General features: G+C 45.3%; 1 protein-coding gene across 1 annotated transcript; it reads left to right on the top strand.

Moving 5' to 3' along the window:
• Positions 1–6,729: 6,729 nt before the first annotated feature.
• On the top strand, positions 6,730–22,664 carry STK38 (serine/threonine kinase 38). Its single transcript, XM_053998266.1, has 14 exons — positions 6,730–6,899; positions 8,710–8,842; positions 11,338–11,389; positions 11,533–11,655; positions 12,645–12,728; positions 13,422–13,545; positions 13,981–14,135; positions 15,727–15,829; positions 16,381–16,442; positions 16,991–17,108; positions 17,455–17,578; positions 18,282–18,377; positions 18,625–18,719; positions 19,539–22,664. The coding sequence occupies exons 2-14, from the start codon at positions 8,712–8,714 to the stop codon at positions 19,667–19,669; spliced, it is 1,398 nt and encodes a 465-aa protein (XP_053854241.1). The 5' UTR covers positions 6,730–6,899; positions 8,710–8,711; the 3' UTR covers positions 19,670–22,664.
• Positions 22,665–23,374: the final 710 nt, after the last annotated feature.

Here is a 23,374-nt window from a genome sequence, read left to right as displayed (position 1 = left end):
AAACATATCAGAATTTGGCTTTTTGCCTGTATTATTACTTGCATTTTTATTGTTTAGTGAGTTTCTCCCATTTTCCAAGATTTCAAATGAGTTTTTTTACTGTACAATCAACTGATTTAAATTAAATTTGTACTGAACATTAAAATCCAGTGGGCTCTTACTTTGGTTGCCCAGAGAAGCTGTGGCTGTCCCATCCCTGGAAGTGTCCAAGGCCAGGCTGGATGGGGCTTGGAGCAACCTGGGATGGTGGAAGGTGTCACTGCCCATGGCAGGGGATGTTGGGCTTTAGGGTCCCTTCCAGTCTAACCATTCTGGGATTTTATTATTTACCAGCTCCTGAGATTTTCTGTGAGTAACTTGAACTTGCTTGAACATGTCCAGAGGGAGGAAACAAGGCTGGTGAAGGGCTTGGAATACAAGCCCTATGAAGAATGGCTGAGGGAGCTGGGGGTGTTTAGCCTGGAGAAAAGGAGACTCAGGTGTGACCTCATCACTCTCCACAACTCCCTGAAAGGTGGCTGTAGTCAGGTGGGGCTCGGTCTCTGCTCCCAGGAAACCACTGACAGAACGAGAGGACACACCCTTAAGCTGCACCAGGGGGAGTTTAGGATGGGCATCAGAAAAAAATCCTTAACTGAAAGAGTGACTGGGCACTGGAATGGTCTGCCCAGGGAGGTGGTGGAGACCATCCAGGATGTGATTACAAGAAGCCTGGACGTGGCACTCAGTGCTGTGGTTTAGTTGATGAGGAGGTGTTAGGTCATAGGTTGGACTAGATGATCTTAAAGGTCTTTTCCAACCTGGTTCATTCTGTGATTCTGTAACTGGGTTTTGCTGACTGTACATTGCAGGTGTCACCAGTACTGTTAATTTAGGTTCCTCTTACCCAACTCATGGTTCACACCTGAGCCATAAGAACAGGAAAGGAGCAAAATCTATTTCCACACCAGAGACGCTTTTCCTGATCAACCCTGGAACAGTTGGATATCCCCTGTCCATCATCTTGGGACACAGCAAAGCTGTGTTAGAATCCAAAGTTCCCACAAAACACGAGAGACTGCAAAGGAAGAAGAAACTGCCTGCAAAGCTGTGATCTTTTCCTTAGTCAGAGCTGAATCTTTTAAAATCCAAGATTTATTATTGCTGGAGCTGTCTCATTTCCCTGGCACAAGGTCTTAGTCACAGAGTGCTGTGCAGCCCATTCCCATTGTTCCTGAGCTCTCTGGGCTGCTATAAAAGGTGGTCAAGGGCTCTTGGTGTCACTGTGCTGGAGCATCACCACGGGGCTGGCAGGACACTCTGCAGGTCAGGACTTCCCTGGGATCCAAACACCATCAGTAAGTGGATAAAGTTCCTTTTGTAACTGGGAGATGCTTTTAATTAGAGTTTACTGTTGATCACAGCAGCAAAGTGTCATTTCTCTATTGTGTCTGAACAGTTCTGCATTAGCATAACTTCAAATATCCCTCAGCATTTAATACACACATCTCTATGTATATTTATGTGCATGTATCTGCATTTAATACATGTGTTTTTTATCAGAACTAATACCCACTTGTTATTTCACATCTAGTTTGCTTTCAACATATTGCCCAAGAAAATTATTCACAAATTACTGAGGCAGGCTAATTAAGAACAAGCTCGTTAAAAGCAAATACAGAATTGATGTGTATTTACGTTCTATTAATGTATAATTTGCTTTATTATCCAGTCACTGACAATATTCAAGTTAGTATAAAGACAAGTCTTTTGAGGAGATGCTGAGTTTTTTATTATCCCAAATTTTTTCTGCACAGAAAGAATTATTTCTACAAAAAATTGTACAGGAACTTGTCTTTACTACTCTTACATAACAATTTAAATGGTACAACTTTTCTTTTGTTGTCCCTCCAGGTTTTGATGTAACAATTAATACAGGATTTGCTGGTAAATGAATAAAGGGCTAGGCTGGAGCCAATCCTAAAGCAGGGTACAGTCATTAGTACCAAAAAAGCAGAAATTTTAGGGCTAGACTTGGCAATAAAGGTGTGGTGAGGTTGAAGGGATGGGTAGGTATGGGTGTACCAATGCCAAGAGCAGATATAGAGCTGGATGAAATAATAACATAGATTAAAATAATCATTTTTAATTGCACAATTACATCTTCTAGTTGTCCCTTCCCTAAGCCAAAAATCCACTTCTTCACAGAAAATAAATCCAGCATCAGTCTAATATAATCCTGGATATTTGGGTGTCAGCACTTGTCTTGCTCATGGAAAAGGTTGTGTTATTGAAGGCCCAAACCCCAGGGCTGTGAACATGTTTTAACTTGATATTCCTGCTCCACCTTAAATCCCTTTTCATGATTTTCAGCAATCCTGATCTTTGTGTCAAATTCCTGTGAAGATTTTTTTATCAGAAGGGTTTCTTCCAAGTCCTAAAATAATTTTCTGTGCTTGCAAATGCACAAGAGTTCAAAATGTTGTATTGAGGGGCAACAGTGGGAAAGGAGATTTAGGACTCTAAGCAAAGAATTGTAGAAATATCCTGTGAATCCTATCTGTCCTTTCCTGTTACAAATCCATGGTCTGGGATGATGTGGGAGGTCCTGGGATGTTTTACCACAGCACAGTGCTCCACTCTCACCCCTGCTTAAAGGCTGAAATTCATTTTGTCAGGTGAAAGCAAGAACAGAGGAAAAGATTTCTGATCACACCGTCAGCTTCTGGTCCTGTGGAGCTGATTTAAAGAAGAGAGAAAATGTTCCTGCACCAGATATCTCTGCAAACAGTTACATTTTTGGCAATTCTTTTTTTTGCCTGTTTTGCAATGGGCCAAGACCTTGAAAAGTAAGCAATATTACCTTTTTACTTCATTGATATCATTAGAAAACTGCTCACTTTTGATTTAATGGGCTGTGTTCTGCACTGCTCTTAGTTACTCCAGGCATGGCAGAAGAAAAATTTGATGTATTTGATACAGCACCATTTTACCTCACCCTCTCTGCAGTGTAAAATTAGACCAATTGCATTTTTAGATGTGCAACATGGAGCACATTTCAGCTGTCACTTTTAAACACAGTGTGGCAAATCACATAAGGATGTTCAAGAGAAGCCATGGAGATGGCACATGCTGAAATTCCATATTTAGGTTCCCGTTCAGATCCAAATCTGCAGTAGGAGCCTATAGCTGCTGTTAGATCTTATCTAAGCAGCCTGGAATCCTGAAACATTTGCATCTGAGATTTAGCCTGCCCTCCTCAGTCAACAGTTGACTCAAAAATTTTGGTGTATTTGAAGAAAATAGGAGTTTGGTTTTTTTTTATGGATGTCAGTGATTTCAGGTAAATTACTCCTGAGTTACAACTCTGGAAGGAAAGAAACAAACCCAAGAGTCCTGTAACACTGAGGTGATGGAAAAGGAACCTTATTCTGCTATTGAAACCTCTGAAAATAATCTAAATTTGGGAAAGATCAAATTGTCAGTCTCCGCAGTTTACCTTTCTTAAAAAAGAGGAGATCCAAGGCATGCCTTTGGGAATAGCACACCATTTCAGCTTTGCTGGAATCTGAAATGCAGGGAACTCTCAGAACTTTGGGCCTGTAAGCCTAAGCTTAGAATTAAACACGGGTTTTGATCTGAGACTTTAGAAAAGGCTTCCAAACTGAGGTGCTAGAAGCAAGAATGTGGATTTATAGTTCAAAGCAGAGACACGTTAAACTAAGTAGAAGAAAGTTCAGAGTTTTAGGGTACAGTACTTTAGGTTTGTGTGTCATAACATGATTGGCTAAGGAACCTTACACTGTAACATAAATCCATAAGATGAAATATTTAAATATTAAGTCAAAAACATAAATATCCTTGTTGACAGTGTTTTATTAGTTAATAAATCCTTTACAAGTCTTATAACTAGAGCTCTTGTTACCTTCTGAGCCATGCAGTGAAGATATGAGCCAAACTCACCCTTCCTGCCTATGTAGAAGATAAAAAAAAAAAAAACACACCATCTTAAACAACTCAAAAATCCCATCTCTAAATTAATTCAAACTTATTTCAAAATCCCCACAAGCTTCCCATCTGCAGGAATCTTTAGGCTTCCTGACAGGCTGGAGCCTGAGGCATTTCCAGTGCTCCTTCCTCAGTGCAGAGAAGCGTCTGGGATCGATGGATGCAAGTCAGCATCTCCCGTGCCTGACTCCGTGTTCCTTCCCCTGCAGCAGGAGGGCAGTGACCGAGCACCAGCTCCTGCACGACAAAGGGAGGGCGCTCCAAGGGCTGAAGCGGCTGATGTGGCTGCACCACGCCCTGGGTGCCGTGCACACCGCCAGCAGCAGGGATATCCCGCTCCCAAATGCCAGGTGGGACGCGCAGAAGAGCCAAGATCCCTCAGATTTCAACAGCAGCGACGGAGATGAGGCTTCCAGCCTGATGAAGCAGCTGCTGGAACCGATGGAAGCTCAGGGCTTCCTCCCACCAAAGCAGCTGGATGGGAAGATCCCAGAGGGTAACTGGAACCCACAGCGCCTTTTCAAGCCCCTTTGACTTCTCCCAGCAGTGTTAGCCCAGCCTCTGTCCCTGGCTTTACACGTGCACTGCTGGAGGGAACAGCCCCAGCACAAAGGGGAACAGCAAAATGAAAACCCTTAAGGGCATTCACTCCTCCAGGTGTTCACAGAGACCCTCCCACAGAGGGTTAGGGTCCTCTCCCATCTGAGCGCTGTGACTGTGAGATCCAGAACTCCAACAGGTCCCTTCTCTTCCCCTGCCAGGGCCCTCTATCCATCCCATCCATCGCCTGGGATGTTCTAGGGATGCTGCAGCCAGCTGGGGCTCCTGGAGCTCACACTAGCAGGAAGTTTGGGTCATTAATCTGCACATTCACAGCCTAATGTTTTGACGAAGAACTTTAACTCTGAATACAGGTTCTCTTCCATTCACACCTGCCTGCAGTAATTTCACACTCTGCTCTAGTAATCACTTTTCTTATAGTGTAGTTACAAAGGGTTTTTCCTGCTCCCTCAGCATGCAGACTGTTTTAGGCATCTCGGACCCTCAGGTTTTCCTTTGTTTTCTCAGGTAGAAGTTGGCAGTGATCCCCATTCAGCCAAAGCCCCAGACACTCACCTTGTTCTGCTGGCGGAGGAGATGAGAGTGAGCTTTCAGAGTCCCTCTTTGAGCCTTTTGTTCCACACTTCCTTTTCTTTTCTTTTCTCAAGTGAAATCCTCTCCAAGAGCTCCCACAGCAGCAGGAAAACAGATTCATGAGGCCACCTGTGTCTCCTGAGAGGTACCATTGGATTTTGCTGTTCACCTTTGATAACAAATAGATCATCTCTGTCTAAGCAAAGCAAGGTCCAGTTTAACTGTAAAGTCAGTCTTTCAGAAGTTAAATCTGTCATGTGTGTTGCAAATATATCAGCTTTTCCATTGCGTAGGGACACTGTTTTAAATCCTGAAAAATTTTCTCTGTTGCTGATAGACTTCAGCTGTGCTGAATGCAGTTCTCAGTGATTAAAATGTTAACAATAAAAACCCTTTTCACCCTCTTAATTGCACTGTTTTTTTAATTTTTCTTTGGTAGAAATGTAAATACAATGAAGCATAACGACATTTTCCCAATGTCTCCACACATCTGGGATGAGTATTTGTTATGTCATTCCTCATAGCTCCCTATTAGGTTCCCAAGGCCAGTCAAACCATTATTGAAGCTGATGGTTTCAGATATTTCAGATGAGCTGGGAGGAGTGAGATGAAAATGAGTTGTGCAGCCCAAGCTCTACAATGAGCTTGCTGAGCTGGGATGTGGGAGCTCTTCCTCATCAGAGTCAGAGGATGGAGCCCCAGGGACCTGACTGTGACAACTCAAACCTCTGGGAAATGATCCTGTCCTGCCCAGCACACTGCGGATCAGCCTCTCTATCCTTCTAGATGCAGTTTCCTCGGGGACTGAGGGCTTGTTTCCTTGATCCCTCAGAGGCAGAGGTGACTGTTGGTGGCCTCTGTCCCCCGGGCTCCTGTGGCCATTGGGAGATGTGTGTCACCTCTATGGGGACGGGAAAAACCAACCTCCTCTCGACAGTGAGCCCAGGCTGTGTGCTGGGAGGCTGCAGGTCACAGCCCCATTGTGGGAAGGAGGCAGCCAGGACAGGGCTTCCCAGGCTGGGAGGAGTACCCCAGGACATCCTAGAAGCACGGCAGTGTGGATACACGGCAGTGTAGATACACAGCTCGTGGTAATTGGGAGTGGGGCTGCGGCCGAGCCTCATCCCCAATGGGCTACAGCTGTGTAGGTCAGGGGACCAGCATTGAAAGCACTGAGACATGGGGTGCCGAGGGGTACTGACCAACCACCAAAGGGTAAAGAGGACACGCAGGTGAAGTGAACGATAGGGGTGTAAAAGGTTGTGCTGAAGAACAAGAAAGGGCAGACTCTTGCAGCCTTCTGAATGACATGATGCTACTCTGTATGGGCAGGCGCTCGAAGACTTATGCTGTGGCATTGTGTTACTCTGTACTGGCGAATGCTTAAAGCCTTCTCAAATTGTATGGCGATGCTCTGTGTATCGTGGGCGTCTCAACTGTGACACCGCAGGCAGGCCGGCACCGCAGAGCTCGCAGCAGCTGCCGGAGCCCCGTGCGCGGAGCGGGCGCGGGCGCGGCGCAGGCGCTGCCGGCGGGGGCGGGCGGGCGCGGGGCGGGCCCGGGCGGGGCGGGCCGGGCGCGGGGCGCCTGCGCCGCCGTAGCGGTCCCTGGGCCGCCCGTCCCGGCCGGGTCGCTGTCGGTGCGGGGCGGGGGGCGGCGGTAGCGGCCGTGGGGGCTCCGGTGGCCCCGGTCCCGAGCCCCCCACCCGCCGCTCCGCAGCCGCCTCGTCGGGACCCCGCCTCGCCTGCAGCTCCTGCCGCCCCTCCCGGGGGCTCCGGGTAAGCCGCTCCCGCCTTGTTCCCACGGGCGCCCCCCACCCAGCGCTCCGCATCCTCTCCCCGCCCTCCTCTTTCCCTCCCTCCCCGCGGGCCCTTTGCCGCTCCGGGGGAGCGGAGCGGGGGCGGCCGCCCGGAGCGCTCGGGTCCGGCGGAGCTGGGGGCGGCCGCGCTGCGGGCCCGGGGCCGGCGGGGGTCCCCTGCTCCTCCCCTGTTGGTGGCTCGGGCTCCCTTTGTCCGCTCCCGGGGATGCTGGTCGGGCCGCGGGGCCGCCCCCCTCAGTGCCACGCCGGTGTCACCTCCCCGGTTGAGCCCCGGTTGGTGCGGGGGCGTCCAGCCCCGCTCCCTCTCGCGGCCCCCGGGGTGGTCGATGGGCTCTGAGCACCCATCCCCGTGGAAGGGGCCCCGAGCACCAACAGGTGGTTTGGCACCGATACTTTCTCTTTTCTTCCCCTTCCTTTTTTTTTTTTTTTTTTTTTTCCCTGCACCCCCTTTCTGTTCGATAATTTTCCTGGTTTGTTCTTTAGGAAGTGAAAACCACCCATGGCTTTTGAACCTCCCACTCACAACCACAGAGTGTATAACCCCCATTTCTGGGAGTGTAAGCACTCACCTCTGGGGGTGTAACCCCATATCCAGGGGTACTCGCAGAGTGTGACCCCCCCCACTCGTGCTTGCCACTCTGAGCTGCTCTTGCTTAAAGCCATGATTCCACCTCACATAAAGATGTAATTCCATCTCAAAAGCCACCCAGCTGGAGATGGTCACCAGCTTGTGTCCCACGAGGAGCCTGTAAAGACAGCACACACGGAGCTGCTGTCTGGGAAGGAGCCCTTGCAGGGCCCTGTGGTGACACCTCGTAAAGATCTGCAAAAAGTGAACAGAAAGAGTCCTTCGAGTGTGTTGGCAGTGCCCAGGGTTATAAAAATGGGAAGTGTCTCTCACCTATTTTGTTTGCAATTTCTAGAAATAGTTGCAAAACTCTCGTTACCTTACTGTGAGTTACGTGATGCACAGGAGAACCAGGGGTGGTTGTACATCTGAAATCTTTAGGGTTTTTTATGCATATCAGGAAATAGAGCTGGGGTGTCAAATACACTGAAGCTGCTACTGGTTAGGGGTGCCACACTCTGTTTATATAGTGTATTCTCAGAAATTGAAAGGATATTAAAATACATATATCTTTCTTAGAAATAAATATGTTAGATACTTACACTAGGATTTGGGGTTTTGGCTATTTTTTAAACTACAGCTTGCTCAAAGGCAGTGATCTTCTGGATTTGGCCAAATTTCTGTGAAAAAACATCTTGTAAAAGTGCTTAAGGGCAACTAAATGCTCTTTTTGCTCATTCCTCAGTTGCTCCCTTTTTGGGATGACTTTCAGGATTTAGATAAATTTCACAGCAGAAGAACCAGTAGGCAACTGGTGGAATTATTTCTGCAGGGGTTATGGGAAGAATAACTTCTGGATTAGATGTTTCAGTGTGATACTCCTGAATTTTGAACATTCATTAGAGATAGAATGTGTTGGGAGCAATAAACATTTGCAGTACTGGCTCAAATTGTGGTTTTTGAGGCACAAAGTTTCTTAAGTTTCCTTCCCTCTAATTTCAGATCAAAAAATGTTCAAAACAGGAAGTTTGACTTGTACCTTTTATTTTGTAAGACTTTTCCCTGCTTAGCTTAGACTGGTGGTATTTGTTGTTAAAATCTGAACTCTGTGATTCAGCATCACTTAATGGGTTTGGACTCTTGTTTGCAGATCATTTGCAATTTATAAGGTTTGATGTTCCTCCTTTCTCCTTTCCAACAGCCATGGCCATGACAGGCCCTACGCCATGCTCATCCATGAGTAACCACACCAAGGAGAGAGTCACAATGACAAAGGTGACATTGGAAAACTTCTACAGCAACCTCATAGCTCAGCACGAGGAGCGAGAGATGAGGTAAAAATCCTTCTTGTTTCCCTTCCATACTGAAGAAGAGCCAAACTTTATATTGAATTAATTTCATTTTAAAAGCAAAAATAATAAAATCACAGACAGGTTTGTGTTGGAAGGGACCTTAAAGCTCATCCACTCTCACCCCCTGCCATGGCAGGGACACCTTCCACTAGCCCAGGTTGCTCCAAGCCCTGTCCAACCTGGCCTTGGACATTTCCAGGGATGGAGCAGCCACAGCTGCTCTGGGCACCCTGTGCCAGGGCCTCAGCACCCTCACAGCCAAGAATTCCTTCTCAGTACCCCACCTAACCCTGCCCTGTGGCAGTGGGAAGCCATTCCCCCTTGTTCTGTTCTTCCAGGGCCTTGTCCCAAGCCCCTCTCCATCTCTCTTGGAGCCCCTTTAGGCACTGGAGGGGGTTCTGAGGTCTCCCTGGAGCCCTCTCCTCTGCAGGCTGGGCATTCCCAGCCTGGCTTCAGCCATTGGAGCATCTCCATGGCCTCCTCTGGACTCTCCAGCAGCTCCAGCTCCTTCCTGTGCTGGCCAGCTCTGCAGGTGGGGTCTCACCTGAGCAGGGCAGAGGGGCAGAATCCCCCCTCCCCTGCTGCTCACACTGGGGATCAGCCCAGGGCTCAGAGGGGTCTGACTGGGGCATGTCCAGCTCTGCCTCAGCAGCACCCCCAAATCCTTCTCCCAGGGCTGCTCCCAGTCCATTCTCTGCATTTGTGCTGGGATTGCCCTGATCCATGTGCAGGATGTACATTTCTTCCTATGTAAACAGGAAGACAATGCAGGGAGCCAAGGGGGGGCTGTTGTGGGGAGTCACTCAGTGACTGACCTGAACTTGGGGCACCTCTTTAAGTTCCCCAGTCCAATCCAGCAGTGGACTGCACTGAGCTGTGTGACTTAACTTTGGCTGGAACTCTCTAATTTGCTGAATATCCTCAAGTTGTAGCACTGGGACTTCTGCTGTTCTCCCAGCTTGCCATGGAGTCTATAACCAGAATTTGGAAAATGTTGGTTCAGTGTTGGTTTGGCTTTGCTGCCAAAGCTGTAATGAGCTCCCTGAGGAGCTCCCCAATGCCTGCTCACTGCAAGAGCTGCAGAAACGAGGAAGCAATTTAGAAATAAATACTGATGTGCAAAGATATTTGCTTCAAAGTTTCCAATGAATAAAGAGAGACTGAGGTCCAGTTCAGACAGAAAATATCACTGATTTAATGAGTTTCTTTCTCCTCACACAGCTTTTACCTTTAAAATTTATTTACTTATGAGCACTGTTGTGTGTTCCCAAAATCTCAGTTTTTTTTTTCTGTTTAGGATCAAGACCTTGTGTGAACAAACAGACTGGAGTTTATAAGTTACATGTTTTTTGTAACAACAGATGTCTGTGGGTGTGTAATTTGGAGTTTAAATGGTGTTGACACTGTACCCTGAAGTGCAGATTGACCCTGATAGGGACATTTGGGGGAATTTCAGCGTGGCTTTGGCATCACTCAGTCCTGCTGAGCTGTTTAATTCTGTGTATTGCACAGACTTTGCTACTGGAGTTGCTGGTTTGAGTGTGGGTTGGGATGACTGGGCAGGGCTCGCTGGTACTTGAGCAAGGGCATTTTCATTGTGCCTGATTCCAAAGTGATAACCCCAAATATTATCACATCACAGCAGCTGCAGAGAGCCCCAGGAGACAGGAAGAGGATCTTGCAAAGAATGACTTGCAGAAAGAGAAGGAATTTTTTAGTACATTTATAATGTTCCAAACCACCAGGCCCAGTTCAGCCAGCTGTTAATACGACTGGCACTGGGGAAAATTCCCAGAGGATATTCATTGCAAATGTCCCCTGAAGTCATTCCCCTTCTAAAGTCTTGCTTCCTCCTTTCTTTTCTCCCAAATAATCCTTTTGTACTAAGACTGAAAATATTTCTGATTCTTTAAGGGGGAGAACATGTACAGACAAGTTTCCTCTTCCCAAATATTTTGAGTATTTCAGGGATTAGGAAATCTAAAATAGCTTTTCTCATCTTGCATGTGAATAGTTTGAGATGCAGAGAAATTTTAAATGTGTTTGAATACCAATTCTTCCTGGAATAAGTGAAATTTTGGTGTTTAAATGCTTCTTATGGCTCTGGCCTGAAGTGGCTTGCCCAGCTGTCAGAGAGAGATAAGAACAGAACCCAGATCGCTCAATTTGTATTTGTGTACAGCAAAAATGTACACTTGAATAACTTGTGGAACTCAAGGCAGGTTTAGTTTATTAAAACCAGAGAGGACAAAGTTGGAATTATAAAACTGGATAGTAGATTCTTCAAAATTAATTTCCTGTCTGAGTCTCTCCTTTAAGGAGAGGTACATCTTTACCTCATAACTTGCTGGCACAGACCAGAGGTTGTGGATATGTGCACCTTGTTAAGAAACAATGTTAATGATTCAACCGGGGTTTTCTTCTAATTTCAAGGTTAATGATTCAACTTTTATTTTTCTAATTTGTCTCTGCTCTAGACAAAAGAAACTAGAACAAATGATGGAAGAAGAAGGCCTAAAAGATGAAGAGGTAATGAATATGGAAAAACTAATCTTAATGATTATACAAGAAATTTTCTTTTTCTAAATGGAGATCTGGGATCTTTCCTTGGAATGGCTGTGGTCCCTGTGGAACCCACCTGCAGAGCTCTCACTGGGGTCTTTTAACTCTAGAAAAGAATCAGGAGGTCGGCACACGCGCAAAAGGAGACGGAGTTCCTTCGCCTGAAGAGAACCAGGCTTGGACTGGAGGACTTTGAGTCTCTAAAAGTAATAGGCAGAGGAGCATTTGGAGAGGTGAGTCCAGAAAAAAATGACTACGTGTGTTTTCAGCTGGCTCTGGTGTTTGTTAAAGACTTGCTAGTTTATACAAGCAAAAGGAAAGTGTAACAATCACTGATTGTCACTGATTTAGCTGAACAGTCACCTGCAGCTGTTTTTTTTTACCTAATAAATGCTGGTTCAAGACATCCTGTGCTTTAAAGGAAACAGAATGATGTTGAGAAGGACCTGATGGACAGCTAAATACAGGTTTGCAGTGGGTTTTAAAGGTGAAATTCTGAGGCTGGACTTCAGGAGAGGTGGAGGGCCCTTGCAAAGTCTCTTCTGGTGCCCTTCAGAGAAGGGGCTTTGGACCACCTGCTTTAGGTGTGTGTTGGATTATGGGTTTTTCTGATTCAGAGATGGGGTAATTGAGAGGTGTTTTAAAAACTTTTATTCTATTTTTAGTCTCATGTGAAGGGTGAGACAATACAGATGTTATAATTTACACCATCACAATCAGAAGTTAACTATTTCTTAATTACAATATATTATTAGTGTTTCTTGGTCTATCAGATTTTGCTACCCTATGTTGTAAATGCTTTAAAGCTAGTTATCTAAAATAAGTCTTTGTGGGTCTTATTACAATGTATTTCTTTTAAAACTTGTTTCTAATTCTATTTTTCTCTCAACAATGTTTATCCTATTCCATAATATTTCTAAGTTAATATTTTGTATCTCAAAGTTTACATACAAATGCATACAATGTGAACTTTCTATTAGACTTTAAGAATTCTGTACAAATCTATTTCCTACAGGTGTGAATCACTCATGGTCCTCTGTTAAAATAACTGCAGCTCTTAGCATTAACAGGATTTTCTGCCATTGCTGTGCCCTGTGTAATGCTTCTTGTCTTTTATAATCTGAGACAATTTCATGAAATGGAAGCCAAGGGTTTGATACCCAACTTTGTCAAGAGCTGTGCTGGGAATGCTGGATTTGATGCAATCTTTGTGTGCCCCCAGGTGCGCCTGGTCCAGAAGAAGGACACGGGGCACGTTTATGCCATGAAGATCCTACGCAAAGCTGACATGCTTGAGAAGGAGCAGGTGAGGAGCACCCCGAGCAGGAGCTGTACCATGGATCTCTCTAGGAGGTCACTGTGGTGTGTGCAGAGGAGGAGTAGGCATCTGTGCTCGAGTAGCTAAAAATTCTGAGGGTTTTTTTCCATCTTTTCTTATAGAGGAAATAAATCAGAAAAATCTCTGAACTCACAAGGGACTTCTTTTCTAGTGGGCTCTTCCAACACAAAGTCCTGTGCAAATGATTCGATGCAGACTTCAAGGCCAGTGTTTTACTGCACTTTTGACTTAGAGGATCCCAGAGATAAAACTGCTGGAATTCACACTCAGAGACATAAAGCAGCAACATTTAACATATTTAAGGCTTTCCTTTGCTAGCACTTCTGGATATATAATGATCTGGGAGAGTCATGTGTTCAGCACTGGGATGAAGCTCTTGTGTTTTCAAAAAGAGATCTAATGAGTAGGTATATTTGTAAAGAATTGAGATTTTTGTTTATAGGATTTATATAATGTATAGGTTTATTAGGTGTATATATAATAGGTGTAAAATATATGTATATAATCACCAACATGCTGAAGTTCTGATAGTGTTTCTGCCTTTGTGCAGAAGTTTGACTTTTGTCTTCTCAGTATTTGATGCTGTTCAGAGTAATAATTGAATTGCCTCTGAAATAAATGCATTTAATAAAACTTACCCAATGCACTGTGTGTATCCAGGTTGGCCACATCCGTGCAGAACGGGACATCCTGGTGGAGGCAGACAGCTTGTGGGTTGTGAAGATGTTCTACAGTTTCCAGGACAAACTAAACCTCTACCTGATCATGGAGTTCCTGCCTGGAGGTAACTCTTGGGAATGCAAGGGCTGCTCTCCTTTTTTTTGGGGATTGCTAATTTCTTCATTACAAATGCAGTCTGGACTAGAGTGCATGTGGGTGCCCTGCAGTGGTGTTTGTACTGTACATCTGGAAGGGAACAGGATTTCTGCTTTTTAGGCTACTGAGGTGTTTGGGCAGGCTTGAGGTTTCCTGTTTGGGTTTTCAAGCTGCAGGTATTTAAATTTGATTTTAATATTCTTCTATTTAAACTTGGTTTTAATATTTTTCTAGTTCCTACCCTTGCTATGCCACTGCTGTCTCTAGAGCCACAGCATATCCAGGTTTGACAAGCTCTAACCTGCTGTTTTTAGCTGAATGCAGCAGAAATAGCTTTTTTCTATAAATGTCTTCAAACTCAGTGAGAGTGGAGCCTGTGTGTTCACCTCTGGGGGGTTTCCAGGTGACATGATGACACTGCTGATGAAGAAGGACACTCTGACAGAGGAGGAGACGCAGTTCTACATTGCCGAGACCGTGCTCGCCATTGACTCCATCCACCAGCTGGGATTCATCCATCGCGACATAAAACCAGACAACCTCCTCCTGGACAGCAAGGTATGGGCTGGCCACAGGCTGGGGAGGAGCAAAGAGGCCTTGGGATTGCTCATATTGACCTGAAGGGCTGTTGACAGTTGTGGAAGAAGATGGTGCTTCTTTATTTAGCCCTGTTCCTTCCAGCTTTTGAGGGCATATCTGCCAAATTGCTGGGGAAAATCCCCAAAAGCCAGGAAAGACCCCAGCTCCACTCAGACCTTGAGCCCTTCTGACAGCTGTTTAAGCTATTTTTGGCTATTTCAGATGCAGTTTAAAGCACGTGGTTTCAGTTCCCTCTTATGCAAAGCTGTTTCCCTTTTCTCTCACATCTGTTACACTCCCACTTGCCAGCTCTGGTCATACCAAACATGAGGACAAGGCTGTTCAGTAGCCAGGCTGAGAGTGGAGAACCTCCCTCAGGGTCAGGGTGTACCCCTGAGGGCTGGCCAGTTTATAACCTGGTTATTGCAGGCACTTTGCAAAAGCCTGATTGTTTCAGTGTCCTCCCATTGCTCACTCCAAGTTTGCCTAAAATCAAGGTTTCTTGGAAAGAGTTTGCCAGCAGTAAATAATGACTTTCCCACTACTGTGTAATGCACTGTTGGAATTGCTGCAAAATCCCAGCAGGGATGGAAGGGACCTTGAAACTCATCCTGTTCCACCCCCTGCCATGGGCAGGGACAACTTCTGCTGTCCCAGGTTGCTCCAAGCTCTGTCCAGCCTGGCCTTGGACACTTCCAGGGATCCAGGGGCAGCCACAGCTTCTCCAAGCAATGTGTCCAATTCAGAATGTTCACATCTAGACATGACTACATTTAGGACTTTGAAAAGGAGGTATATTTTATAGATACACTTCTAAAAATTGCACATAGTCAGTGTGGTCACGTTATGCACTAGGACAGGTTCAATCACTGAATCTAGGGTGTTTTTTATCTCTTGGGGCCAATACACAGCCCAGGGACTGCAGCTGCCTCTGGAGACATTTCCTTTCACCCTGGAGTGGTTGAGAACTTGCAGAGCAGAGGTTTCCTGAGTAAATTGTCATTGGGCTTTCTCTGTGGAATAGCAGTGGAAGTATTGATGGCTTCATTCCCTGTACACATCCAGTGTTGGGTTTAAACAAGGAAGACAAAGGACCCTGAGGGGCTGGAGCATGTCCAGAGAGGGGAATGGAGCTGAGGTTGAGTCTGGAGCACCAGGAGCAGCTGAGACACCTGAGGGGGCTCAGCCTGGAGAAAAGGAGGCTCAGGTGGGGCCTTCTTGCTCTCCCTGACAAGAAGGTGCAGCCAGATGGGGGTCAGGCTCTTCTGCCATGTCTCAAGTCAAAGAACGAGAGGAACTGGCCTTAAGTTGTGCTGGGGAAGTTCAGATTAGATATTAGATTTTTTTTTTCCACTGCAGGAGTGGTCAGGCATTGGAATAAATTGCCCAGGGACATGGTGGAGTCACAGTCTCTGGAAATGTTCAAGAGGCATCTGGATGTGGCACTTGGGGACATCATTTAGAGGTGTTGATGCTGGTGTTGGGTTCTCTTCCAACATTGCTGATGCTGTGATTTACTATGATAATGTCTTGTATTCTTTTGTTTTTTGTTTGTTTTGTTCATTTCTAGGGCCACGTGAAACTCTCAGATTTTGGTCTGTGTACTGGACTGAAGAAAGCCCACAGGACAGAATTTTACAGGAATTTAAATCACAGTCTTCCCAGTGACTTCAGTAAGTTCTTTGGCTCCAAAGAGTGTCTGGTTGGTTGCTCTTGAGTCCTGACAAAACTCATTTCAGTGTGAGGGTGTGGCTGCAGTCAGGAGTCTAATAATCAACTTTACATCTTGAGGTGGATTTTCATTTTCTGTAAAATAATTTCAGTTATTTTAAACCTTTTTTCATTTCCAGATGTTTGTCTCTGAAACAGACTCTGCTGTAGCTCTTTGCATGTGTAATAAAATGAGAACTCAGTGACTTGGTAGCTGCTGGCCGGATCTCAAGTGTTACTGAAATTAATAAACCAGCAGAGTCTCTGAGTATCCAGGATTATTCTCAAGGGAAAGGACTTGGATCATGGAGTTACATCAACCCTGAAAGCATGGCTTGCTAATAAAAGGCTCAATTAGATGTTGCCCACATTTCATAGGTTTGGAAGTTGCTGAGATGTTTAGGTTTGGGGTATTGACACACATCTTAAATGAGATATTTAATGTAATGGTTTTGGGGTAAAAATATATTAGGTGACCAGTAGGATTCAGTCACAGCTATTGAATCTCCTTCAGCTTTCCAGAACATGAATTCCAAAAGGAAAGCAGAGACTTGGAAGAGGAATCGCCGGCAGCTGGTGAGTAGGTTCCACCTGCTTGGAGATGTTCCTGCTGAGGTGTTGCATCCAAATGGAACATGGATTTACATGGAAGTTTTTAATGCATCTGAGTTCTGGACAATCCTGAAAGGAAAAGATTCAGGCATTTTTTAAAAAGAAGAGGAATGACTCTAGTTTGTCCTTCATCCATCTGCTGAACAGCTGGTGACATATGTGCTAGAGATAGCACTGCCATAATTATTTACATGGATATCTGAAGTCTCCCAGCCAAAACTATCAGTTCTTGCCACTTCCAATCTCACAAAGGGCTGCTGACCCATTCCAAGGTGACCCATTCCAGGAGAGTGAAACCCTTCTCTGTTTTCCTGATGCTATTTTAAGACTCCTTCATGTGAAGATGTTAATTTTGTCTCTACATATCTCGGAGGAAAGGCTTTAAACACCTTTGCTAAAGGATCTCAGAGACAATCTGGTGTCTTCTTCAAAATAACCACTGTTGTATAAGTTCCCATGTCCATGTCAGGCAGTTTTCCCTACAGATGCATAACTGATGGTGTTTGTTCCAGGCTTTTTCTACGGTGGGAACTCCAGATTACATTGCTCCTGAGGTTTTCATGCAGACTGGATACAACAAGCTGTGTGACTGGTGGTCCCTGGGGGTCATCATGTACGAGATGTTGATTGGTAAGGAACGGGCAGGGCAGGCTGTAAGTGGGAATGGTGGAGCAGGACATCAGCTATATTCATACAATCCCAGACTGGTTTGGATTGGAAGGGACCTTAAAGCTCATCCCTGCCACCCCCTGCCATGGGCAGGGACACCTTCACTATCCCAGGTTGCTCCAAGCCCTGTCCAATCTGGCCTTGGACACTTCCAGGGCAGGGGTAGCCACGGCTTCTCTGGGCAGCTTATTTCTGGGCTTGGGGTCAAGTTCCCAGAGCATCCAATCCCTGCCTGGTGTCTGAGGTGTGTTTTGGCTTCAGGAATTAATTTTGCTTGATCCAAGATTATATTTTTGTTTCTTTTCAGGTTATCCACCATTCTGTTCCGAGACTCCTCAAGAGACATACAAGAAAGTGATGAACTGGAAGGAGACCCTGACATTTCCTCCAGAGGTTCCAATCTCTGATAAAGCAAAGGATCTTATTTTAAGGTGCCAGCCCCATGGTTTGCCACTTAATACAGCACTGATTTTCTTGTCTTGTCTCTGTATTCTGTGCCTCTCATGTCTTGTTTCACATGGAAAAACCCTGATGCTACAAACTGTTACACACATGCATCAATGAACTCCCTTGCCAAATACTTTGGTCTCTCAGGCCATTTAGTGGTTCCCTGACTAAACTGTCCTGAAAAGGAGTTCCCATGGAAGTGCTACTACTCTGGCAAAATGTTTCTGCTCCTTATTTTGCCTGCAAGCTTCTCATGGAAGGACACAAGTTCAATCCTTTTGACAGAGCTGACTTCTTGCAACAGCAATGATTTTGCCTTTGTATGCACTGGAGCATACAAATGAATTCCAGTGCTTGCTGACTCATTTGTACTTCAGTATCTGTTCTCAGGACAGAAATATAAATGTCTGGTTTTCTAGGCTTTATATGTTCTCCTCCTCTACTCTGGTCCTGAAATGGAAAGGTCACATTATCCTATTGTGAAGGAATAGCACATCTTAACTGTGGCATTGGACATGACATTCCTGTACATAACTCTGTGTGTTGGTTTTGCTGTGGAAGTTTTTAGTCTGCTCCATTTATATGTTAAGAAACTGCAGCAGTATCAGTTCAGAAAGCTGTTCCATTTCTGGATGGAATGCTTTCATTTTCATTCTCCCTTCATTTTCATTCTTCCTTCCATCCCAGATTTTGCTGTGAATGGGAGCACAGAATTGGTGCATCTGGTGTGGAGGAAATAAAGAGTAACCCATTCTTTGAAGGGGTTGATTGGGAGCACATCAGGTAAGAAGCTTTGCAGAAAAGCAACTGCTCTTCTCTAGGGACTGCTCAGGCCAGCCCTGGTCTGCAGCAGGGAGCAGCTGACTGGCATTTATCATATCCAGCTGTGGGTGACAGCACTTTGTTCTCTACCTGAAGCTTGCTGAGGTTTAGGTACCTTCAGTCTTGCTTCTGTTAGGAAATGGAAGGTGGCTGAATCCTGCTTTGTTTGCCTTTGAAATCTCAATGCTTCATCTGCTCTTCTTGGCAGAGAGAGACCTGCTGCAATTTCAATAGAAATTAAAAGCATTGATGATACCTCAAACTTTGATGAATTTCCAGAATCTGATATCCTTAAACCAACAGGTAAATGATTGTTTCATTCTCTGTGTAAACCTTCCTCTTCTCCTGTAGAATAATCCTTCCTGTTAGTCAGATCTTAATAGATGATGATTTTATTTTTTATCATGACCAAATAGCTTGGAAGCCTTGTGGTGCAGGGGGTGCAAGCTGGAATTTGGGTTCCAGGAGATGCAGGCTTGTAAATGATGTGGGAGTTGCCTGAGAAAGGGCAGCTCCCAGAGGCAGCAGAGCTTCCAGAAAGTTCAGATCTCAGCAGGGCCTGAGAGCCCAATGCTGCAAGCTCCCCTTGGTGCTGATTCCTGCTGGCACTTGGAGTAGGGGTAGGGAAGGGTGGAACTCAAGGGGATGTTTTGCTGTGAATCTCTGAAGGATCACAGCATAGTCACACATTCGTTCCATGAGTTTAAAAACAGAATCCCAGACTGGTTTGGGTTGGAAGGGACCTTAAAGCTCATCCCATTCCACCCCCTGCCATGGGCAGGGACACCTTCCACTATCTTAGGTTGCTCCAAGCCTGTCCAACCTGGCCTGGAACACTTCCAGGGATTGGGGCATCCACCACCTCTCTGGGCAACCTGTGCCAGTGTTTCACAGCTCACATTGTACAAAATTTCTTCTTTCTATGTGGTCTGAATCTACCCTCTTCTAGCTTACAATGCTTGTGCCATGTCCTGTCCCAGCAGTTCTTTCCTGGGGCTGAAGCATGAAGCTGTATCTGTGTTTAGGATATTTTTTTTCTTTAGAAACATTCATCCATTGTTTTGTATGAAAATAAACTCTGCAGTTCCAAAGGATAATTCAATGTCTTCTATGTCTTCCCAGTGGCAACAAGCAACCACCCAGAGACGGACTACAAGAACAAAGACTGGGTTTTTATCAATTACACCTACAAGCGTTTTGAGGGCCTGACGGCCCGAGGAGCAATTCCATCCTATATGAAAGGAGGGAAGTAACACAGCTTTACCTGGGACTTCTGAGCCGTGGAATTCTGTTGCTGTACTTTGGGTTTATACCCATAAAAGAACTTCTTCTTTTTTTTTTAAAGAAAACTTGAGGGCTATCGACTCTTGGAGAAGACTTCAGGACCCTGTTTTGTTACACACCTGGTTGTTATTAAGGATTTTTTTTCCCTGTGCCATTGAAAAATTTCACATGTTTGCATCATCTCTGTTGCCAGCGCCTTTTGCTGCTTCAGGAGCAAGAGGTATTTTTTATATTCTTTGCCAGACTGTGCAGTCCATTGGGAGATGACAGCAAGCTTTCCCTTTGGCATTGCAAAGCATGGGATTCTATAGGACTGCATCCAGTCCTGCATGAAGTGACAAACTCACTCTGCCAATTCTGCCAGCGCTGTTTGCCCAGTAGTTGAGGACTCCAGGACAGAGGAAACAAAGCAATAATTGAAGCTTGAGACAGACAACTCTCCAGGAAACTGTCTGGTAGAAGGACACAACTCGGATTGCCTTAACCTTACTTTGTAGTGTTGTTTTTATAATGCTCCCTGGAAGCCTCTTCAATAGCATTTCTTAGCTCTGTTGCTGTGGCCCTCAGTTCTGGTGCACTTTACTTTTGGTACTAAGTGACCCTCAAGCCATTTAATGTTTTTTCTAAATTAAAAAATTTTGCAACACTTTTTCTTTCCTAAATAGAGGAGAAATGGGCCATTTCCTCCACTGAGCGCCAAGTTTTTGGTTACTGTATGTCAGGATGGATCCATAAACAATGCAGATAAACTACAGCTGGTCACATAAGTGGGCCTGGAATTAGAGCAGAGGGAGGGAAAATCCAGGAACCTGATCCTTGGTGGGCAAGTTGTGCACAGCTGGGCCAGCCCCGAGGCTCTCCAGGCCGGCTGCTGCTGTTTCTTAGCCACTTCTGAGCTCTGCTACATCTTCAGTGGTTTAAAGGCCAAACCCCAACTTCTGTGGCCTTTTTGCTGTTGGTTTTGAGCAGAACAGGATCAGGATGTTGCTGATGGAGGCCTGCCTGGTGTTCCCTCACAGAGGTGCTCTTGCTGTCCTGGCTGTACCATCTGTACCCGGAGTGTTCCACGGATGGTGCCTCCTGGGGTCACTTTTGGGGCACGGGAACCCACCATGTCCACTCGTTGATTGTTGCCTGCTCTAATTTACAAAAGTACATTCAGTTCTGATCAGGGTCTCTCCAGGAGAGCCCCAAAGTGCCTTTCCTTGCCTAAGCCTCTCTCAGAACATGACAGCATTTTGGGAGGGAGGATTCTGCCTCAGCTGAGCTTTTCCTGATTCCTTTTTCTAACCACAAGCTCCACTTCGTGCCCATTTGTAGTTAATTCTGCACTTCCAGGGGCAGTGGCATTAATCCTTGGGCCTGAATGGTCTGGAATTTGCAATCAGATATTAAAAACACAATTCAATGAGTTTTCTAAAAGCGTGTCTCAATACAAATTGTCTTGGATTCCTGCAAACTTCTCTTGGTGCTGAACACTAACTCTGGAGTACAGACAAGACAAAGCTCCAGTGATGTCTCACAGGAAAAAAAAAAAGGCTTCCAGGTCTGTTTAGTCCTGACTTTCTTGATTAGAAAATGAAACAAAATGGATTTGTAGTGGAACATTTTTTATTTAGGTGCTTTTAGGGAATGTTTACCTAGATGTCTCTTGACTCGAGTGCCATCCCGAAGGACTGGTGGGGGACTGCCAGTACTGTACAGAACTTGTCAGGTCCTCCCCTCACCACCCCTGTGCTTTTTGTACATGTCCTACGAGTTTATGACCTGCCATAAGCAGTTCAGACAGCAGTTGGATCCTACCAAGCTGAAATGCAAAACTAGCCTTAATTAGAAGTCCAGGATCTCTGCAGTCAGAAGGGCTCGCTCGGATGAATAAGGGCTAATGGAAGGAATGACTTACAGGACCAGGCTTTCATCAACTCGTCCCTAGATCACATTCTGCTCCCTTTTGACTTTGCATGAAGGACTGATACCAGCTTCTCAAACTGTTCATCCTTATCCTGCAGTTTCTTCTAGCCATTTGACAATGCTGCCTTATAAACCATTGGAATTAATTTAAGACCATTTTTTTTTCAATTCCTAACAGCTTAGTTACTGCCTTAAAATAAAAACAAAAATCAAAATCCTTTGAAGCTGCTGTGGATTAGGAACAAATAATTTTGAGATAATAGCTGCATTCTTAGCCCTTTACTGAAAGGGACCAGCATTTTTATTTATAAATACCAAAGATGAAGGAGCTAAACAATTTTAAGTTGTGATAAGTTGCTGTGAAAAACCAACTCTCTAGTACTGTGTATTTTTAGTGCTGTGTTTGAAGTGGGACCCCCTCAGGTGTGTCACTGGAGTCCAAGGTGAAGTTTTCAATGGCACGAGGAGCAGTTGGGTACCTCATTCCTGTTGTCTTCCAGCAAAAGCTGGACATCTTTGAATCCAGTCCTGCTGGACACACTTTGCAGTGGGAGGTTCTGTTTCCCAGGTGCACTGTAAGCCTGCATCCTGTTCCAGTTTTTTACCAACATTAGGGAAAAAAGTGTCTCCTACAGTATCTCCTTCCCAGGATCCATACTTCACTGCTAACAGTAAGGATTTTGTATGCCTGTTACATCTCCCATGGTAGCCAAACATTTTTACACTTTTTTTTTGTGTTTTGAGGTTCTTAGTATCTTTTACCTTTTTTTTTTTTTAAGCTGCAGTTGCTGTATTTGTAGAATTCCAATCTGAATTTCCAGTGGATCTGAACACCTTATACTGCCAGTCCATCTCTGTATCATGCCTAGAACAAGCTGCACTAAGTGTTTCTTATCACTGTGCCCTGACTCTGCCTTAACCTCTAAGTTGAAAAAGTGTTCTGTAAATATTTAAAAGCTGTTACAAAATTGCACTGTACAATTTGGCAGGTGTAGTCAACTTTTTATGGAGCGATCTCATTGTGTTGTGTAAATAAAATCCTCTTAGTAAACACACTCTTGTTGGTATGTTGTTTTACAAACAGGAACCAGGGAATCCTGGAATGGTTTGGGTTGGAAAGGTTTAAAGCTCATCCATTCCCAGGCCCTGCCATGGCAGGGACACCTCCCACTGTCCCAGGCTGCTCCCAGCCCCGTCCAGCCTGGCCTTGGGCACTGCCAGGGATGGAGCAGCCACAGCTGCTCTGGGCACCCTGTGCCAGGGCCTGCCCACCCTCACAGGGAACAATTCCTTCCCAATATCCCATCTAACCCTGCCCTGTGGCAGTGGGAAGCCATTCCCCTTTGTCCAGGTCCTGATGAAGAGTCCTCCACTTTTCTTGTATCCCCTCTACATAGTGGAAGGTGCTGTGAGGTCTTCACACAAATCCCACCTTGTTTGAACTGTTAGTGCCCTTCCCAACCTTCATCAAGAGAAACCTGGAAGTACATCCAAGGATGATGGAAATAAAAGCCAGACCTGCTCCAAAGCTGTTTTCTTCTGAAGACAAGTAGGTAGAAGTGGAAAGCACTTTTCACAGCACTGATCAAAAATACTGGGGCTTGCTAGAGATGCTGCAGTCCGTGGGTCAAGGAGTGTTGTCTATGCTGCCTTTGGAACATCAATGAGGTGTAGGGATGAAGTGAATTTTGGGGTCCTCTCAGCACAAATGGGGGGAACACTTCCCTGCAAACCAGGCTTTGATGCCAAACTACTCCTAAGAC

Source organism: Vidua macroura, chromosome 24 (assembly GCF_024509145.1).
Source record: "Vidua macroura isolate BioBank_ID:100142 chromosome 24, ASM2450914v1, whole genome shotgun sequence".
Lineage (NCBI taxonomy): Eukaryota > Metazoa > Chordata > Aves > Passeriformes > Viduidae > Vidua > Vidua macroura.
Note: the sequence above shows the minus strand (reverse complement) of the source record. Positions and strands in the feature narration are given on the sequence as shown.

Coding starts and splice junctions, on each gene's coding strand:
- STK38 (XM_053998266.1), top strand. CDS start 8,712: ATGGCCATGACAGGCCCTACGCCATGCTCATCCATGAGTAACCACACC. Junction 13,546..13,980: donor CATGGAGTTCCTGCCTGGAG/GTAACTCTTGGG, acceptor GGGGGTTTCCAG/GTGACATGATGACACTGCTG. Junction 14,136..15,726: donor ACCTCCTCCTGGACAGCAAG/GTATGGGCTGGC, acceptor GTTCATTTCTAG/GGCCACGTGAAACTCTCAGA.